We start from the raw sequence: 18,105 nt of genomic DNA on the forward strand, positions 1-18,105 counted from the left end.
CTGCTCCCCAGCCCTCTAGCGAGGCGTCTGTAGTAATTATCTGAGGAGCAGGAGTGATCCTGAAGGAAAGAGCCTGAGAAATGTTTTCCTCCTTCGTCCACCATGATGCGGCGTCTCTCATGGACACGGTAACTATGACCTTGTCCTCAAAAGATCTGTAGACTCGGCACCACTGTAAGTCCAACTTCTCCTGGGCAGGATGCATCTGCAACCTGCAGTGAGGGATCAGAGGAATGCAGGAGAAAATGGACCCTAGGAGGGACTTGTAGAGGCGAACTGAATGTGACTGTCTTCTTAACAGCATACAGGCCATAGCCATCAGCTTTTCTTGCCTCTCCAAAAGCTTTGTTGATGGACCTGTCCAGAATGGCTCCCAGAAACCTGGCTGTTCAGGATAGACAGAGGGTTTACTTTTCTGTATTGAGAGTTAGCGCGAGATTGCTGAAAAGTTGTGTGCACGCCACGACTGAGTCTTCTGCTACGTGCTTGGTAGAGGCCTTCAGCAACCAGTTGTCCAGGTAAGGGAAGACCTGGTGCTGTTGTTTTCATGGAAATACTGTCACTGGAGCGAATATCTTTGTAAAGATCCGTGGAGCAGAACGGAGTCCAAAGGGTAGGACCTTGAACTGAAAGTGGCTCTTGGCTACTGTGAAGCGAAGGAACCTCCTGTGGGGTGAATGGATGGGTACGTGAAAGTAAGCATCCTCTAGATCCAATGTGGCCATGTAATCTCCTGAGTTGAAAAGATGAAGGATGTCTTTCAGAGAAACCATCAGAAATGATTGTTTGATGAGACAAGTGTTGAACTTCCCCAGATCTAGAATTGGGCGCCACTTTTGTAAAGTCTTCTGGACCAGGAAGAACCGGGAGTAGAAACCCTCTCCCCACTGAGAGAGAGGGACCGGTTCTATCGCTCCTTAGAGGAGCATCTGATGGACTTCCAACCGTAGAAGATGGAGATGTTTGGACGCAGTGGCGCGAGGGGGCTTGAAGGTGGTTCTTGGACAAATTCCAGAGTATGGCCACATTGAAGGATCTTCAGCACCCAACGGTCCGATGTTATTTGTTGCCAGTTGTGGAGGTAATTTGAAATTCTGCCTTAAACTGATGTCACAGGAGGAGAAGGGACAGTAGTCAGAGCCAGCATGCCGCTATTGACGCTTAGAGGCGTCCCTCCCCTGGCGTCCTTGTCTTCCTCTGTTGTTCGATCGAGAGAAAGAGGAGGATTGATTCTCCCGCTGATTGTAGTTTGGTCGGTAGGATTGTGACTGCGAACCATATGAGGAATACCACTGCTGTTGGTATCCTCCTTTGTATGTGGTGCTACCTCTCCCTCTGGCTCCTCGGAAGAGAACCTTGCGGTACTGCAGAGTCTCTAAGGATTTTGCGGTTTCCGTGTCCTTTTTAATATCCTGGAGCGAATCATCCACATGCTTCCCAAAGAGCGCTTCCCCATTAAATGGAAGATCCAAGATCTTGTTTTGGACCTCAGGACGGAACCATGTAGTCCGCAGCCAGCCGTGCCGACGGACTGCCGCGCCAGCCCGGGAGCGGAGAGCAGTTGTTGCAAAGACCGCTGCACAGTCAATGACTTCCACAGATGTTATCTCGCCCTCTTGAAGAATGTTTATTGCTTTTTTCTTCCCATCTTCCTGAAACTGGTCCAGATAGGGGGAAGGTTCGCACCACATTTGGCGATCGTCGCGACCAAGTATAGCTAAGGCGTTAGCATCTCTGACCAACAGGCTGGACAAGGAGGAAAATCTCTTGCCTGCATTATCATGACGCCTACCCTCTTTATCTGAAGGAGTCATGAGGGGAGCAGAAGGATTCCTGGACTTCCTCTGGGCATCTTGAGAGATGACCGAATCCGGTTTAGGTTGGCTGATCAAAACAGGCTGGGCTATCATCTGGAGCCTTATACTTGTACTGGAATAACCGTGGCTGGATTTTGCATCACTTTTAACCTTTCATCCCAGACATGACCAACAATAGGTATTGCTCGGACCGACTTCTTCTAAGGGTCCTTAAAGTCATAAAGAAAGCATTCAGACTGCACCAAGGGCATGGGCAGTTCAAATCTTTTAGCGGCTCTTTCCATCAAATTATGGAAACGCCCTATGTCTGCAGGGGGGGAATCAACAGGTGCTGTCGCAGGAGAAGCCGGATCAGGAATGACATAGTCATCCCACTCTGTATCTGTATCTGGAATTCTGACGGTGCCCTGGTTGTCATCAGAGGTGTCATCCTGAACGGGAGGCACAGCAGGTGGTGCATCCTGAGCTACAAGCATTGGCTGAGGCAGTGGCAATTGAGGGGTAACAGGCCGAGCAGGAGGAATAGCAGTAACTGGCTCCTACAGTCCAAAAGCATAGCTTGCAAGTCTGTTAGTAAGGAGGAAGGCATAGAGACCATCTCCTGCTGGTAGTCCTCTTGATACTGTGAGGAAGCATCATATTGCTCGTCCTCCACGTATTCCCCCTCAGAATCTGTGTCCTGACACTTGACGTGCAATTGAGAAGGGCTATTAGCATAGGTAAACGGTCCATCATTCTCTTCAGACCCCTCTTCTTTGAGGTGGAGTGCAGGAGGTAAAGGAGTCACCCTCCGGGGGGAAGTCATCTTGGGCGTAATTTGGCGCTTTCTGAGAGAAATAGTAATTTTTTCCAAACAACGATGAGAGTGTCGCCGACAAAGAAATGGACGTCATTGACACAGCCATCATTGAGACCTTTGTCACCCCATCGACGTGGTAGCCGTCGTCACCCTCATCGTCGACATCCTCGTTGACATCTTCGACACCATCGGCGACGACACAACACCACGGATGTCGAAATCATCGACGTGGAACTCAGAAGTCTCAGCGCCGGAGACAAAGAAATCACCGTCAACGAGCCCGTCGACAGAGCCAGAGATGAAGGAGAAGACTGTACCTTTGATGATTTAGTCGACGGAGTCATTGACAGCGTCGTCGACGAGTGAACTTTCTTCAATGATTTTACCTCAGAAGATAGTGAGGAGGGCTTTTTGAAGGTCTTTGGAGCCCCTGGAGGAAAAGCTGGAGAAACAGAGCTGGATTTCCTCTCAGATATTACTCCTTTTGACAGTCCTTCCCTCTCCTTTACACCTCAGTGAGGAGATTCGCAGGACTCTGCCCTTCAGACCTATGAGAGGTATTTTTTAAGGCTTTACCAGGACGTTCTTCAGAAGGTGAAGTAGAAGCTCTACCCCTTTATACAGACCTCCTGGAAGATGCAGCAGAGGATGCCTCATCACTGTCACTGGAGACTGGCTCCTTAGAATTAAAGTCGACAGGAAAATACTGAGCAGAGCTCAGTGGAGACTCCCTTGCACAACGTGCGGTAGAAAATCTGAGGTTCTGAGCTTCTCTCAGGAGGGTTCTAAGGGGTGAGGCTAATTAGATCGGTTGTTCATTTTAGGTCTCGCCTGAGCCAGCGCATGTGCTGCTCTGCGAGACATTTAGTAAGTGGGTTTTCAAAGTGCCCCCACATGCTTTTGCTGGCCTCAAGCTTGCAGTTACGCGCCCGTGCAGACGCTATCTGGCTTTTTGTCATGGCTCATTAAGCCTTACAGCGCACAAATCACTTTCATTTTAATGCCCCTCCACCCCCTTGCTCTACAGTACAAGCGCGCGTCTCGCTCCTCCCCCTCTTCCACCACAGAGTGCGGCCTTTGCTACTACATAACGCCAAGAAATGCACGTGCGTCTCACGGCGCTAGTAGCCACAGCTCATTTTGGGCGTCGTGATGATGTTCAGCTTTGTGCCCTAATAGTGAACAGCGAGAGCAAGCGGTGGCTACAGTGTGCAGTGAGTGCACAGGTCCTCCAAGATCTCCTCCCAGAGACCATCCGAAGGAACAGGCTGCCCCTCCACGCCACGTGTCCAGCCTGCGCGCCGCGTCCCCTCTTTCAAACCCGGTCAGCCTGTATTTATGTGGTCGTTCATTAATCTATCCTCAAGTACATTACAGAGTAGGCCGGCCCCCACAGCGCCCCACTGCAAAAAAAAAAAACAACCCCCTTTGACATCTGCATCGAAAGTGAAATCACATCCACAGAGTAAACTCACATGCCATCGGCATGTCAAGGCATGATGAACCCGGAGAAAGGGGCCGGCAGGATCTGAGAGACCCCCCTTGCTCGTGTGATGACTCGGCAAACAGCTGCTACGAACATCTCAACGTCCGCTGCACTTGAGGCCTCTTGATGTGGTCAACTCTTCTCATATACATTGGATAATAAAATCAGTGACCATTTACACCAGACTGAATAGTGTCTTGGCCGTTATGGTATTCAACTCTCTCGGTTGCAACTAGATCACTGCAACAGGCACAAAACTCCCCAAGATATCTAACTAGCTAAGTAATGTACGCGTTTTGTTTCCCTATGTTTTGTAGTTTTTTATTCTTGTCTGGGTGTAGACTCATTAATCGTGCTTCTGACAGGCCTCAAGGAAGCAAATTAAAGTCTGTTAATAAAACCAATGTGTGGCCGTGCTGTTTACGTGGGAGAGTGTTCCATCACAGTGCAGCTTTAAAAAAAATCCTCAAGCGTCTTTGTTGCCTCTCTCACCCCCCAACCAGCTCCTCCATAAAATGTGCTTTATGCCACTGAGTACATGGCCTACTCAAAGCCCTGCCTGGGTTCCCTCACGTTTTGCATGTGTGACGGTAGTGATAGTGCTGCCTGTCCTGTACTACAGCTTGTGCGAATGAAGCTTGCACTTCTGCCGCCCCGGCGTTTCTGCCATACTCAAACTTACGTTCTGAAACCAAACACTTTCTGATTACAAATCCACGAATCCAGAGCGGGAGCAGTTAGCTCATTAGGCAGTTCCACACAGGCCAGAATGCATGCATAAACGTGGAAGTGTCTGAGATACTCTTTCACTTACGAACGCCTGAATGCGTCTGCAAAAGAAAAACAAAATGCACACTTTTTACCTTAACCGCAGATGCTGAAAGAAATCATTAGTTCCACATGCGTGTCGTGTTAGTGCAGCCAAGCTTCATGCTACATTGCCACTACCTGGGTTCCAGGGAGCTTGGAATGTGGAAGATGTTTTAGCAATTGCGACTCGTGCCACAATTACGCAGCTCCACATGAGCTCCGAGGCTAGCTCTTCTTTTGCAGCTCTCACCTATCACGTGGGTTTAGGCGCAACCTCCTTGTGTTTAGGGGAAGGGAGGGTGAGTGGAATATGAGCAGCCTCGCAGGCAGAGGGAACATTGTAAAGAAAGTACTGGGTTAAATTCAGAGGCGCTAAAAGTGGAGTGCCAGGAGTGCAGCAAAGCTCCTGCAGGATGTAGGTCAAGCATATTTTTCACCTTCTGCCAAAGCTTTCCTCCTCCTCCGCCCGCCTACTTTCCTCCGCCTGCCCACAGCTGAAGATACATCCACTTAACAACTAGAGCGCGTAATTAGCTGTTACTGTGTCTGGCGAGTGACGATTTTAGAGGTAAGTATGAACGTTACACTCTGTGTGAAGAATACCATCCAAATAATTAATTGGAAGAGTCCGACCAAGGACCTGGAAGGCTCTAAATACGAACCGAACCAACAAAGTGAACGGTTTTGTGAGGTCTAAATGTCATAGTGGCCACGTTTTCAGTTTGCTCATCTGTAACATCCCCATGTTATTATGTGTGCTGATCTATAATAAATTAATGCCTTTTGTAAAACGAAGCAACCAGAGACATAACAGCACAGCATCAGTCAGCACTACCACCGCATTACACAGGACCACAACAGCATCACTCAAGGCCAGCACAGCATCACTCAACACCACCACAGCATAACTCAGGGCCAGCACAGCATCACTCACCAACATTACAGCATCACTCAGTGCTTCTTAAACTTTTTAATTACAACTCCTCAGCATGCTTCACAACAGTCACACTTCTCTACTGCACAGCTTAGAAACATTGGCAAAGTCAATAGCCCTACCTAAACACTTATAACCCCCCCCCCCCCCCCCAATGCATAGCCAATAGGTCTCGCCTTTAGGACATTATAAGTGTTTAGTTATCCAGCACAATATATACTTGATTAAACAACATTAAGTGGTGCATGGCTAAACACTTATAAGGTCCCAAAAGCATGACCTATTGGCTATGCCAATGCTTTTTTTTGGGTCTCTTTTACAAAAAGAGGTGGATAGGTTGCAAAACAAGAATGGGCCTAAGCTCTGTTTTGGTAATGGTTTCTTTTGCTGTTTTATGTATACCGGGGACTCCCATTCCGACGATGGGGAATGATACAAGCATGGTAATCTGTGAAAGTTCCAATACTGGAGTAATAAAGCCTCTATGACATCAAACTATAAGTCTGAAACAAGAAGAATATTATATCTAACTATATACTTCAACCGTGGACTGCATGTGTGTGCTTGGGTATTTTGTTTATTATGTGGAAGAGTATGGGTCACTGTAGAAGGTGGTATTAACTTTAGGTCTGGTACAGTACAAAAGAGCAATCACAAAATAGATGTCAAAGTCCAATCAGTGGTGTAAAAAGAATGTGACTTTGTTTACATCTACAAAAGGGATAGAGGTTAATTAAGAAACAACAAAACAACCTCATATCGGTCCTGGCACCTCACGGTCAGTATGCAAGCTCAAAATAATATAGAAAACCTAGAAATAGTAATTGCCAAGTTACCAATTCAGTGTTTGGCAGTGCTTAAATTGTAACTGAATAAGTATTGGGCCCAAAGTTTTCGACCGAAGCCCGCAGTTGCCACTATAAAGGTCAGGGTGCCAAATATCAAGACTGCGTACTCATAATTCCATGTAATGCCCCTTTTTCCACCACCAGACACTCCCTGTCTCCCTATCTAACCACTTCTGGTTCTTTTTCATCCTTGCTCCCTTTGTCACTGTTTTTCCATCTTTCTCTTCCTTCTCCTTTCAATCTTTTGTGTTTGTTCTTCCTTGTTCTGGATCAAAGTTTGTGGTGGAAAAAATACATGTCAGTCCCCAAAATGAGTTCCAGTGGGCTATAACTGCAATCAACAGCTCAAATTAAGCACTGATCTTTAGGCTTAATGTGCGGAAGTGATCAGAATCACTCAGAAATGCGTCTGCTCTTGTTTAATACTTGTTCGTCTGACTATGCTGTCAAGAAATAAATACTTGGTTTTGGTTCTCATGCTCCACTCAATGAATTATACAAGGTATTTCTGTTATCAGAATGAGATTCCTAGATAGAAAAGCACGGAACTGCCGAGATAGCTGAGCGGGTACCTTAGAAGTTGGTGCAATCATCCTAAAACCCAGAGATATGTTTACGGTAGGTGGAATGGGGGACTGTAAGTGAGCAATAATTTCTAGGTTTATTACAATGTCTGCCATGGCTCCTAACAATGATCCTACAAGAGCCCTTGATAAACTTCATTTGCAGATCAGGAAAGGTAAGAACGTCTATTATGGGCTAATGCTTCTGTAGGATGTCTAAGGTACCACATAAATCCTAAAAAGCATCTGCAAAACAACTGCTACTGTAAATATAAATTATGTATTATTTCCAAGGCAGGTCCTCAATCAAAGCAAGGATAACTTGATGGGCTTAGCAGAATATATAACCTTTCCTTTCCTAGTGATTCATTCTTTTAAATAAAGACACTATAAAGTCACAGAGGAACAAAATACGCATGTAGTAAAACACCTTACGAAAATCTAAAGTGCAGCATTTTTTATGGATTTAAAACACAGTGTTGAGTGTGAAGCTTACAGCGCTGAATCAAACCTTCAGTCACTGTCTGTCTGTTGTAAACAAATACTTGTTATGGTTTTATGATCTAATTGTGGCCTGTAAAGATTAGCAGGTTATTTTAAATTGAACTTAAACATCTGAAAACCAAAAAAGGAATCACACCATGCATCTGGACCATACCTATGACTCTAACAAGAAGATCCACACATTGTTGGTTAGCTGACAGTGCTGCTCCAATACCAGGATGGATGGAAATGTTGGCAATCACTCTTATCAGTTTTATAAGAATATCTTCCAAATCAGAAGGCCTTTTTTGATTCTTGGTCTTTTCACTGTCCATGCGTACATTAGTTATTTTCATATCAAGCTCCAGATAAGTGCTGAACAGTGATAATAATGTCTCAATGCTGCCCTTCTCCGCATGAAACTGTTCACGGGCTTGATTGTTCTTTGCCGTTAAGTTACCAATGGTGAAAATAATTCGAACAACTAAATCCTAAAAACAAAATGAAAACGTTTTCAATAAAAACATTGTTATGAAATTGCTTTAGGTATCAATTTACAATTATTGTAAGTTATCTCAAAAATCATTTGAAACCAGCTGTATCACAAATTATCTTATCATTAAACATGCTTCAGTCATTACCGGCTATCTCTCACTGACACAACTTGCAACAAGTAGTCGATGCAAGATTGGCTCAAACTCTGACCCTCCATCATGATCTAACAAATGGGAGACCATGCTGCCCTTTGCCCCCACCCAAGTATCTGTTGACGCATTGCAGCCATCACCCTCCAGATTCCTCCAGTGGTACCACCACCAGTATTGTCTGTGCCCATGCTGAGGGATAACCGTGAATACGTCCACCCCTTAACTAAGAGCTGTCAAAGTGAGTCCCTAGTCATGTATCTTTGGAGAATGAGACCCATTGACTTGAAATTCAAAGCTCACTGGTTGAACTATGGTAAATGTTTTGTATGATAATGATGTGGCCCATTCCATTAAGTTTAGGGCAGAATGTATGCATGTTTGAGGAGATTTATCTAGATTAACATTTTATTTGTCTGACACACAACCACTATTACCACTAATCATCATAAACTTTATTCCATTTTTGTAACATAAATCATACAAGTATACACTGCAATGGCATTACACAAACATCAATTTAAAAATATATCAAACCTATACATAGTTGAAAGAATATATCATCCAAAAATATAAAATGTAGGAGAATAAGTAACTCGCAGACAGTCATAAGCAAGATTCATGGTGCAGAGGGAAGTATCAATCAGGACAACCATTAAAACTAACGTCTGTAGACAGAAAAGACTAAAAGCTTACAGTAAAAACACCAGCCAGTAACCATGATACATAAAAACACAGTTGAGATGTGAATAAAAGTTGCAGATATAGAAATGCAGGTCTAAACTGTTTAAATTTGATTGACAACAAGAGGGGCCTTATATATTTATGGCGAAAGGTAGTGAATCTGGGGCAGATAAGTACTAGGTGCATGGTGTCAGAAACTGATGCATTATCACAGATACAAAGAGGCAAACTGAATGGTTTATTCCTAACCCCCTTGGGTAACATTAACTTATGAAATATTCCCAGTCTAAAATAAGGCAAAGGACGACAATGGTGGTTGGGCTTTTCCAAGAGACTGTAAGGCTCGATCCCCCTGACAGATTTCACTATTATGTATTTACACATTGACTGCTTGGTTAAAGCAGTGACCTCCCATTCAACTGCCACCCTAAGGGAGAAGTTCTGCTTAACCCAGGTAAGATATTTTTTTCAATACCCTTGGGATCTGAGAATAAACCGTGTATCCCTAAATCTTTAAAGGTGGTCTTTATGTGATGGAGCCATGATATATGAGATACATTCTCCAAACATAAACAGTCCCGGAGCACTTAAAGAGTAGTACTAATAAGTATGCTGTTAACTATTCATATATTGCCCATTGCAAACTAAATTATCTCTAAGCGCTAGAATATTAGGTGCTAATATAACTCCATGGTATCAATTTCATTGACCTGGAAAGGATGAAACACTATTTCAGCTCAGCTAGGATTGAGACCTGTAACAAGCAGATTCCTAGGTGAATATGAACACTCTGAGCCGTAAGGGCTATTGTGGCAATTCATCCAGTGTTGAGGAACACCTTGTCTATTTTGGGAAAGCTCTCACAACCATGGATATAAGAGAAGTGTGTCATTGAAGGACAATGTTTGATGACAAGTCAGAGCTTTGCACCAATACATCTGTGACTAAGCCTTGAAGCCTTGCCCCCACACATCAGACAGTTTAGCTTTAGGTTAGTTTCATTTCTCTCCTTCCATTTTATAGTCACCAAAATAAAAAGTGGACATGGCAGGTGTGTTGTCAAGTGAATTAGAAAATACTACAAGAGTCACTACAATGAGTAACTTATACCTAGTTCAATTTCTTTAAAATGATGGGAAGATGTCAAGGTACCCAGGAACATTGCAGGCATTTTCAGTGCTCATGCTTGCAGCTCCAGCTGCAACCCAGATCCCAACCTGGTGGGCTTAACTGCAGAAGTGGCACCTTACATCGCCTCCGGAAACCAAGTTAAGGAGAGACAAAGAACCATGAAATGCTATACGTCTAGAAGAAAATATTCATAAGAAATACAGGACCAAACTGAGCATCTGATATGGTGCTGACAGACAACTTCTGATATTTTCATAAAGAGTGAAGTGTAACCCTTTGTTTGATATCCTCAACCTATCTTACAGAATGTGTCTGTCAAAGGCCACCTACACTACAAAGGTCTTAACTTCTGGAGCCTGAGTATTGTCCAGTTGAGTATGTTCCCCTAGCTATATTGTCCCAAAACACACAAGATGACCTGTCCAGCATTGGGAAGACTCAAATGTTTACTTGCCTGGACTAGGGTCACTATATGTAACAAATCATCTCTTAATACCTTGCTTTATCCAGCTCTTTCAGTATGCAATTGGCTTGCAGTTTACAGCCTCTGAAGTTGGATTAAAAGAACATACAAAGGAAATGCTGTGCTTTGAATAGAAATCAAATAGAACCTTCAGAAAGGATGAAGAATAAGTTCTTAAATTAACTTCGACCATACAAAATAGAGTATACAGGTTATGGGATTACTTGCAGTTCACTGTGCACTTAAACAACAAACACTGTCTTTCAAGTCTTAATTTCAGCTAAAGTGTATGGCATAGGTTCTACAGGTTTAGAAGTGAATAGGGATTGAAAAATATTAAATCTCAAGATGTTGCCGCCTCACGTCTTGAAGAGGCAGAAGCGTGTCTTGAGAGGTAGAGGGTGGAAAATTAGCCCTTTCACTACTACGGCAGATGCCACAGATTTTTGCCAGTCTCGCCTCTCTTAGTCGTGAGGCAAACCTCTTGCTTATACCTCAGCCTCCTTTCTGCTTCTTTTTCATTCCTTTATGGGACGAGTTTCAAGGAGGCAGATCATCCTCAAATTATTGCTTTATCTCATGTTCTTTTTACTTCAATGACCTGGATACTGGTCAAACATTGCAGGCATGGTGGCTAAAATGACAGCAATGCCAGAAACCTTCTTGAAAGCCAACACACCAATGGTTGGATTTTCAGAAAAAGATGACGGAAATACTAAAAAACATCAAAGGATGTCAAATAATTTTTTTTTAAACCTAAAAGTTGGAGTTCATAGCCAAAAATAGCATAGAAAACATAAAAAAATTAGGAACCTTTTCATAGGACAGAAAATAATGAACTGCCGTCCTGCTTTGCAAGATGGCATAGTAAAGTCTTCTGGAAGTTGCACAGAGATATTTTTACTGCTGTGCATTGTTGGGTATTAGGCCACAATTTCCTGTTTTACATTTTCCCATTAGGGTGCTCTGTAGTGGTTTTTCTGTCAACTCAACTATTTTCTTTCAATTTGGCTGTTTGGACACAATAAGTCCAGAAATTCACTCGTATTGAGGAAATACAAGGTTCTTCTGACATAAAGATATATGAAGAGTATCTTCCTAAAAGAAATAAGACACCTAAAGGAAGACCCTACAAAGATCACAAACTGATTATTGGGGGAGTGGGAGGTGGGAGTGATAAGTTGTGAATGTAATCAAAAGTAGTAGCATTAGACCGGACACTTTACAGAAGAGAATGCAGTGCAAAGGGGCGCAGCAGAGACTGCCTAGGTCTCACACAGAGTCCTTGTTCAAGGAACTACAATCAGAATCTGTAATACAAAGTGAACAGTTTTTTGAACAATGTAAACAAAATATGGTTTGTGCTCATCTATAACTTCCAGGTTCCTATTGTTCAAACTAGATTTTAAGAAGGCATGCTCAAAAAACACCTTCTGAGAATGCACCTCTGTGCCCCATGCATGAACAAAAGTTGTACAAAAAAAACTGCCATCCTCGCTTGAGGCACCTTGAACTTTCAATGCCACAGAACACCACCAAATACTACTGCATGCCAAGACATTCTGGTGCTCAAAAGAACATATGTTGTCCGATGCACAAAGTCACTATTAGTCTACTGCAGATCGGTGTCTTTCTGTGAGTTTTTCTTACATTCATTCACTAAAAACATTTACTCTTTAGAATTATTGTGATCCAATAGAAATGATGAGCAAAAATGAAAGTTGTTGGGCAAACTGAGACTTAAGACGTAATTAAGAAGCATTTGCAATGCAATCGTTCTCGCATTAGTGAAAGTTAGACTATTGGCCTTGCAAATGACAATGTTTATTAGTTATGTTTTTTGTAAAAAAATATCCCAGCAACAGCATAAGCAATTAAGCAAGGAAAGGGTGCAGTACCACAGACTGTTACTAAGTGTCCCTCCGGAGTTCTCACGAGACCTCTATTAGCTACATAAGGTACTGCACCCTTAATAAGCCACGCCAGAGGGGGGGGGGGGGGGGGGGCGTGAAAAAGAAAAGAAGGAAAAAAAAACACACACACTAAAATACACTTATCTGGGATAAGCAACTAACTGCCTTTTTAGGTACAATTATGCCCTGTACCACTTCAACATCACAACTGGAACAAGGCACTAATGCAAGCATGATGCAAGCTGTTACTTCAGCAATGTTCAAGTCCTGCCTGTACTTCATAACAGCTGACCTTTCCTCATGACAAGGGACTGTCACTTCCCGGCAAACCTAAAGTGGCAAACACTAACAGATGCTACAGAACCCGTGACACCAGGGATCACCCGTTGCCAACAAGTAACAAGAGTACTCCGCTCATATCATGTGGTAAATTGGACATACAGGTGAAGGCATGCGCAGTTGAGAGTACACACACGCACACAGAAATGGAAATGGAAATGTAAATGGAAAATATCATGGTACTTATAGAGCGCACTGTCACCAGACGGTCACCTTGAGGTGTCGCCTATGCGGCTTCCTGGCGCTGATACTCATACCGCTGTGGAACCCCTCCTAGCTTTCCCTGTGAAGTGTCCACTCCTGGGCACCCCCAGGGTGAAGCCAGGCATCCTTAGCGCTGTTGGGGCCGGTGTGGAGGCTAAGCAAGCTATTGCCCAGAGTTGCAGCGTGGGGCCCGTGATTAGAATAGGCACCGAGGCGAGAATTAACAGGTCAGAGGAAATTGAGCCCAAGACCCCGCCGAGGCGGGAATCGAACCCTGGTCCCTGGCCAGAACTCTGCATCAGGGTCTGCCGCTCTAACCATTGAGCCACTCTCCTCCATAGAAACACATAAACACACCCACACATCTCTGTTTGCCTGGAGGTGCAGCGTAGTGCTTACTACTGTGGCCACAGGAAAGTGCTCTAGCTCTGGGTTCCCACCCTCAAGGTCCCAAACTCCATAGCAGCGTGTGCACTTAAATACACTTTGAATTCCAGTATACAAAGACTGGCATTTTCATTAGATAAGAGGCAGTCTGTGGCGGCACAAGGTTAGGAGCAGCTAACTAGAAAGTTTGAAATAACAAGTCTGTGCTATGGATACGGGTCGAGCAGCACAAGAGAGCTAGCAAACCAAGCTGCCGCCATGACCCATTGTCTCTGCCCTTCCCCGTGCGTAGCCAATGATGGATGGTGCCATGTGAGGAGGAAAGTGGGAGGAACAGGAGAGGAGGGAACAGCGATCCGATGTGACCTACCCGCTAGAGCGGTGGGCCTTGAAGCTGGGGAACCTGGTTCGAGTCTCAGCGACGGCCCTGGCTGTAAATTGAATGTGTCTGTCTGTAATGCAACTGGTGGTCATGTAAGGAGTTCTGATACCTGCGGGGCCAGTACGTGTAGGCATCTGGGCATAAAATGAATGCAAGATTGATCTTGCCCTAGGCCCCAAAGGGCTGACTAGCCCCTTGGGAATGTGGTATGAAGCACAGAGATCTTGTTACGAGATCCCGGCATAGGAAAGTATACGCTACTATCACCAAGAGAATAGGAAATACATTAGCCAATCTCAACTTGGGATTCGTGCAAACGGTCCCACTTTTCTAAAGGTCCCAGCAAATGAAGTGTGTAAGCAGCTGTGGCAAAGAGGTTGGGGGAGAGATTAGAAGGGACTCGCTTTTGAGCCCTCAGTTTTGTATTTTCTTTTGGGCCCTCATTCTTCTCATGTTCCCAGGTTTAGGAATGGCACAAAAGCCGTTTCACTTGGCTGTAGTCAAAAGCAGGGTACATGGCTGCTTATCAAAGCTATGGTTATGGGTCGAGCAGCTCAAGAGAGCGAGCAAACCACGCTGCCACAGTGACCTGTTGTCTCCGCCCTTCCCCATGTGTAGCCAATGATGGATTGTACCATGTGAGGAGGAAACAGCAATTGGATGTGGCCTGATGGCCAGAGTGGTGGACCTTGAAGCTGGGGAACCAGGTTCGAGTCTCTGCATCAGCCCTGGCTGTAAATTGAATGTGTCTGGCTGCAATGCAACTGGTGGTCATGTAAAGAGCTCTGATACCTTTGAGTCCATTTCTTGCTTTATAGCACTGCAAAACACGCATTTCCTCTCTGCCCTGTCGATGCAACCACTCAGAGCTAAGGCAGGCAATGGATGGGATGAGGTGGTGGGAGGGCATCCCAATGGGAGAGATGAAAATGAATCAGCGGGCACCACGCACTGCAGGAGAAGAAACCAACCATCAGCTGAGCGCCAGCCGATGCAAGCAAAAAAGTGTGCTTCACAAAGATTAAAAACATGAAGAGTAAAAGCACATGTAACAGGGGCAGCCCTCGTGGGAGGTTACAACAGTAGAAAAGGAGGGACTACTAAGCAAATTCACCAACGAAAAACAGGTATTTACAAAGAACAGTCAAATGAGACAATTAAAAAGATGGGCAATGCCTAAAGCCCATATTCCAGACACTGCATGTCTTGAAGACACAGTGCATGTGCTGCCTTATCGACACCTGTAAATAGATACGTCATTGAACTGAAAATGTTAAATTAAAAACATAGAACAAACCTGCTTTCTTGTGTGTTTATTTAATACCTCCAAGAATAAGAAGTAACATCTCGGGCATTCTGCTAGAGCTGCACAGCAGTCATTGTAGGATGAAAGTTTGCTGCAAAAACATTTCATGGACAAAATTAAAAATACTTATTTTTGCAATACAATTTAACTTACACATTGCATTGACATGCTGTGCATATTAGCATTTTTGTAATACAGGATTATCAGGAAAGGCAAATACATTTCACTACATGTGAAGTCATGTAAATATGTATTGAATTCACGCATGATTGTTTCTAAAAATTCAGATAATTGCTTAGAGTCCAGTGCGTTGGCTAACATGATATATATTAGAAAGTTTTTTGCCTACATATCGCTTTAGATATCTATTGAGTGCTACTTCCAGCATAGGGAAAAATAGGGATTATAGACATGTTTGCTAAAAGACTACTCAACAGCCTTTAATAAAGTCTACAGGAAATGCCTATGGTATTAATGGCATTTATGCGGTACTGATAACATCAGAATACACTTTCTACTTCAGTTACATAAGGAAACCTGGGGGCAAGTCAAATTATCTGATGGGCCTGGTCTCATACCAGAACTACAAATAGCAAATGGCATAAACAAGGCTGCATCTCTGCCCCTTTACTAATTTCACCATGCATAGCCGATCTGCCAGAAACTTTTGCTCATTCTGATGTATACGCCCTAAACAAGTTTGGACAAGAATAGGTTATTCATCTCGCTTACACAGATCACCTGGTCATGTCTTTGATGCAAACAGTTCTTCAATGTCAGTTAACTGACTAAATTATAATAATTATACAAATGGACTAACAGTTAACTTTACAAAAACTGGGGGCGCTAGGTGGCGCACAACCAAAATGGCTGCACGCCTGTGAGGCTCCAGCCCTGCCGAGCTGGAAAATATCCGTTAACCTCATCCTACATCAACTATACAAGTATCCGACCTCACCGCAAGCTTCCGGAGATGATGCGGATTCCATAGATGCCAATTTTGGGTGCCTAGTCTGCAGTGACCCCTGGGCGGACTGCTCCGTCTCGATCTGGAGCCTGCGGCGCAGCGGCCCGCATCAGGAAAGTCCGAGGCTGCAAGGACATAGGCATCGCGAATTCAGACAGTGGATAACACCGAACTGCCTCCGACGCCCTCCTACCAGTGAATAGCGGACTTGCAACGTGAGTCCCTAGGCCGGAGAGTTAAAGGTGATCGGAGCTAGGGCTCACTCACTGAGACCACTGTCGGAGCCTCTGGAACTGGTGCCGCGGCTTGGGAGTGAGCCGCGCTGTGGCGCAGGAGACTGTCGGCAGGGCTCGACTGCAGCAGGAGGCGAGGTGCCGGCGGCTGGAGAAGTTTGGATTTGCTCAGCGCGGCACATACCATCACTCCCGGTGCATGACTGATTCTGATGAACGATCCCCGGGAAAACGTCATTTGCTTGCCGTAGATGGTGAAAGTGACGGCTGCCATTTTGTTCCGCAGCTTGAGCGCCGTCCGTGATTGAAACTCAGAACCTTTAGAGATGTCAGAGACCGCCACAATATAGCGTAAATACCATTCTCTATCAAGAAGAACACATGAACTGGCACCGCAGTTACTTACAGGTATTACATTTCGCCCAATACTAACTGCGGCCACTGGTACCGGAGGACATTTTGCGGTGCTTGCACGGAGCGCTTAATCAGCGGCGCTGGGCCTGAGCGGTGCTTGGGAGACAGTGCCCCTTCGAAGCAGTGGTGGGACTGGACACTCATACCATGATAATCTGCTGTCCCCCCCGGCCATCCGTCAGCAATTTGGGGGGCCCCCAGTAGGGCCTGGGTCATCTGATACCCCCCCTGCGTCTTTGCTGCTACTGCCTGGCAGTGCACCCTCACCCATTCATATTGTAAGCACGGTGCACACACATGTGAAGCAGCCCAAGGTTATAACTACTGCCTATATTGAAGCTGAGAGACTTGCATTTGGGCATGGTCTCGCTATCACTAACTGCCCCAGTCTGCATGCGGAGATTGCTACTACTTGATATCCCCGCTCACTGGTTTGCGTTTGAACGCTGAAAGAGCCTCTGGTTATTTTGTTTAACGCCTCTGTTGTATGCGCTGGCCTGCGGTATGGGGCGTACTGACACCAAGCAGACCAAAATCCCATTTGAGACGTGCAAGACACCAAGGTCGAACTCATCAGACCATGCGGACTCTGAGACCACAGATGCGCCTGAAGACGATTGGAAAGCTCTGCTGTTAGGCATGAAGCAAAGCCTTACATCCATAGACGCTGAAATGGACACAATGAATAGACGGATGGAAGCAATGGTCAACAAACTGGACCAACATGACCAGCGCCTTAAGGAGGCGGAGACCAGAGTTTCGGATCTCGAAGACAGAGCCACTGCAAGCAAAAGGGCAGATATCGCAGATGGATAAGCTGCTCAATATTATCGCTGATAAGAATGAGGACTTGGAGGCTCGCTCCAGAAGAAATAATGTCCGCATTCTTGGCCTGGCTGAATCAAACAATGTGGGTCGAATGGAGGACTTCATCGAAAAACTGATTGTGGACCTATTTGGCAGAGAGTCCTTTCCGGCACATCTCACGGTGGAAAGGGAGCACAGATCCCTGACGGCCCGTCTGCCCGTTTTCTAAACTATCGGGATAGGGATACGGTTCTGCGCCTGCCCCATGAAAAGAAACAGGTTCACTATGAGAACACCACATTGGCGTTCTTTCCAGACTTCACACAATCAGTGCAGGATGCCAGGCGTAAATTCACAGCAGTCAAGAAAAAGCTTCAGTTGCAAGAAATTCCTTATGCTATGCTGTAACCGGCGAAATTAAAGATAACTCATCATGGTAAACAGCACTACTTCCAGATCCCGCAGCAGGCTTAATCGGCACCGCAGAGCAG

The 18,105-nt window shown here is 45.0% G+C and overlaps 1 protein-coding gene across 2 annotated transcripts in view; it reads right to left on the minus strand.

Moving 5' to 3' along the window:
• ARMC2 (armadillo repeat containing 2) overlaps window positions 1-18,105 on the minus strand; it is a 553,174-nt gene that overhangs the window by 187,382 nt on the left and 347,687 nt on the right. For both annotated transcript variants that reach the window (XM_086926679.1, XM_086926680.1), the window contains exons 12-13: window positions 15,185-15,284; window positions 7,916-8,231 (exon numbers count right to left, since the gene is read on the minus strand). In XM_086926679.1, the coding sequence (XP_086782805.1) occupies window positions 7,916-8,231; window positions 15,185-15,284 (416 nt within the window). The remainder of the gene's footprint in view (window positions 1-7,915; window positions 8,232-15,184; window positions 15,285-18,105) is intronic.

Source organism: Lissotriton vulgaris, chromosome 6 (assembly GCF_964263255.1).
Source record: "Lissotriton vulgaris chromosome 6, aLisVul1.2, whole genome shotgun sequence".
NCBI lineage: Eukaryota > Metazoa > Chordata > Amphibia > Caudata > Salamandridae > Lissotriton > Lissotriton vulgaris.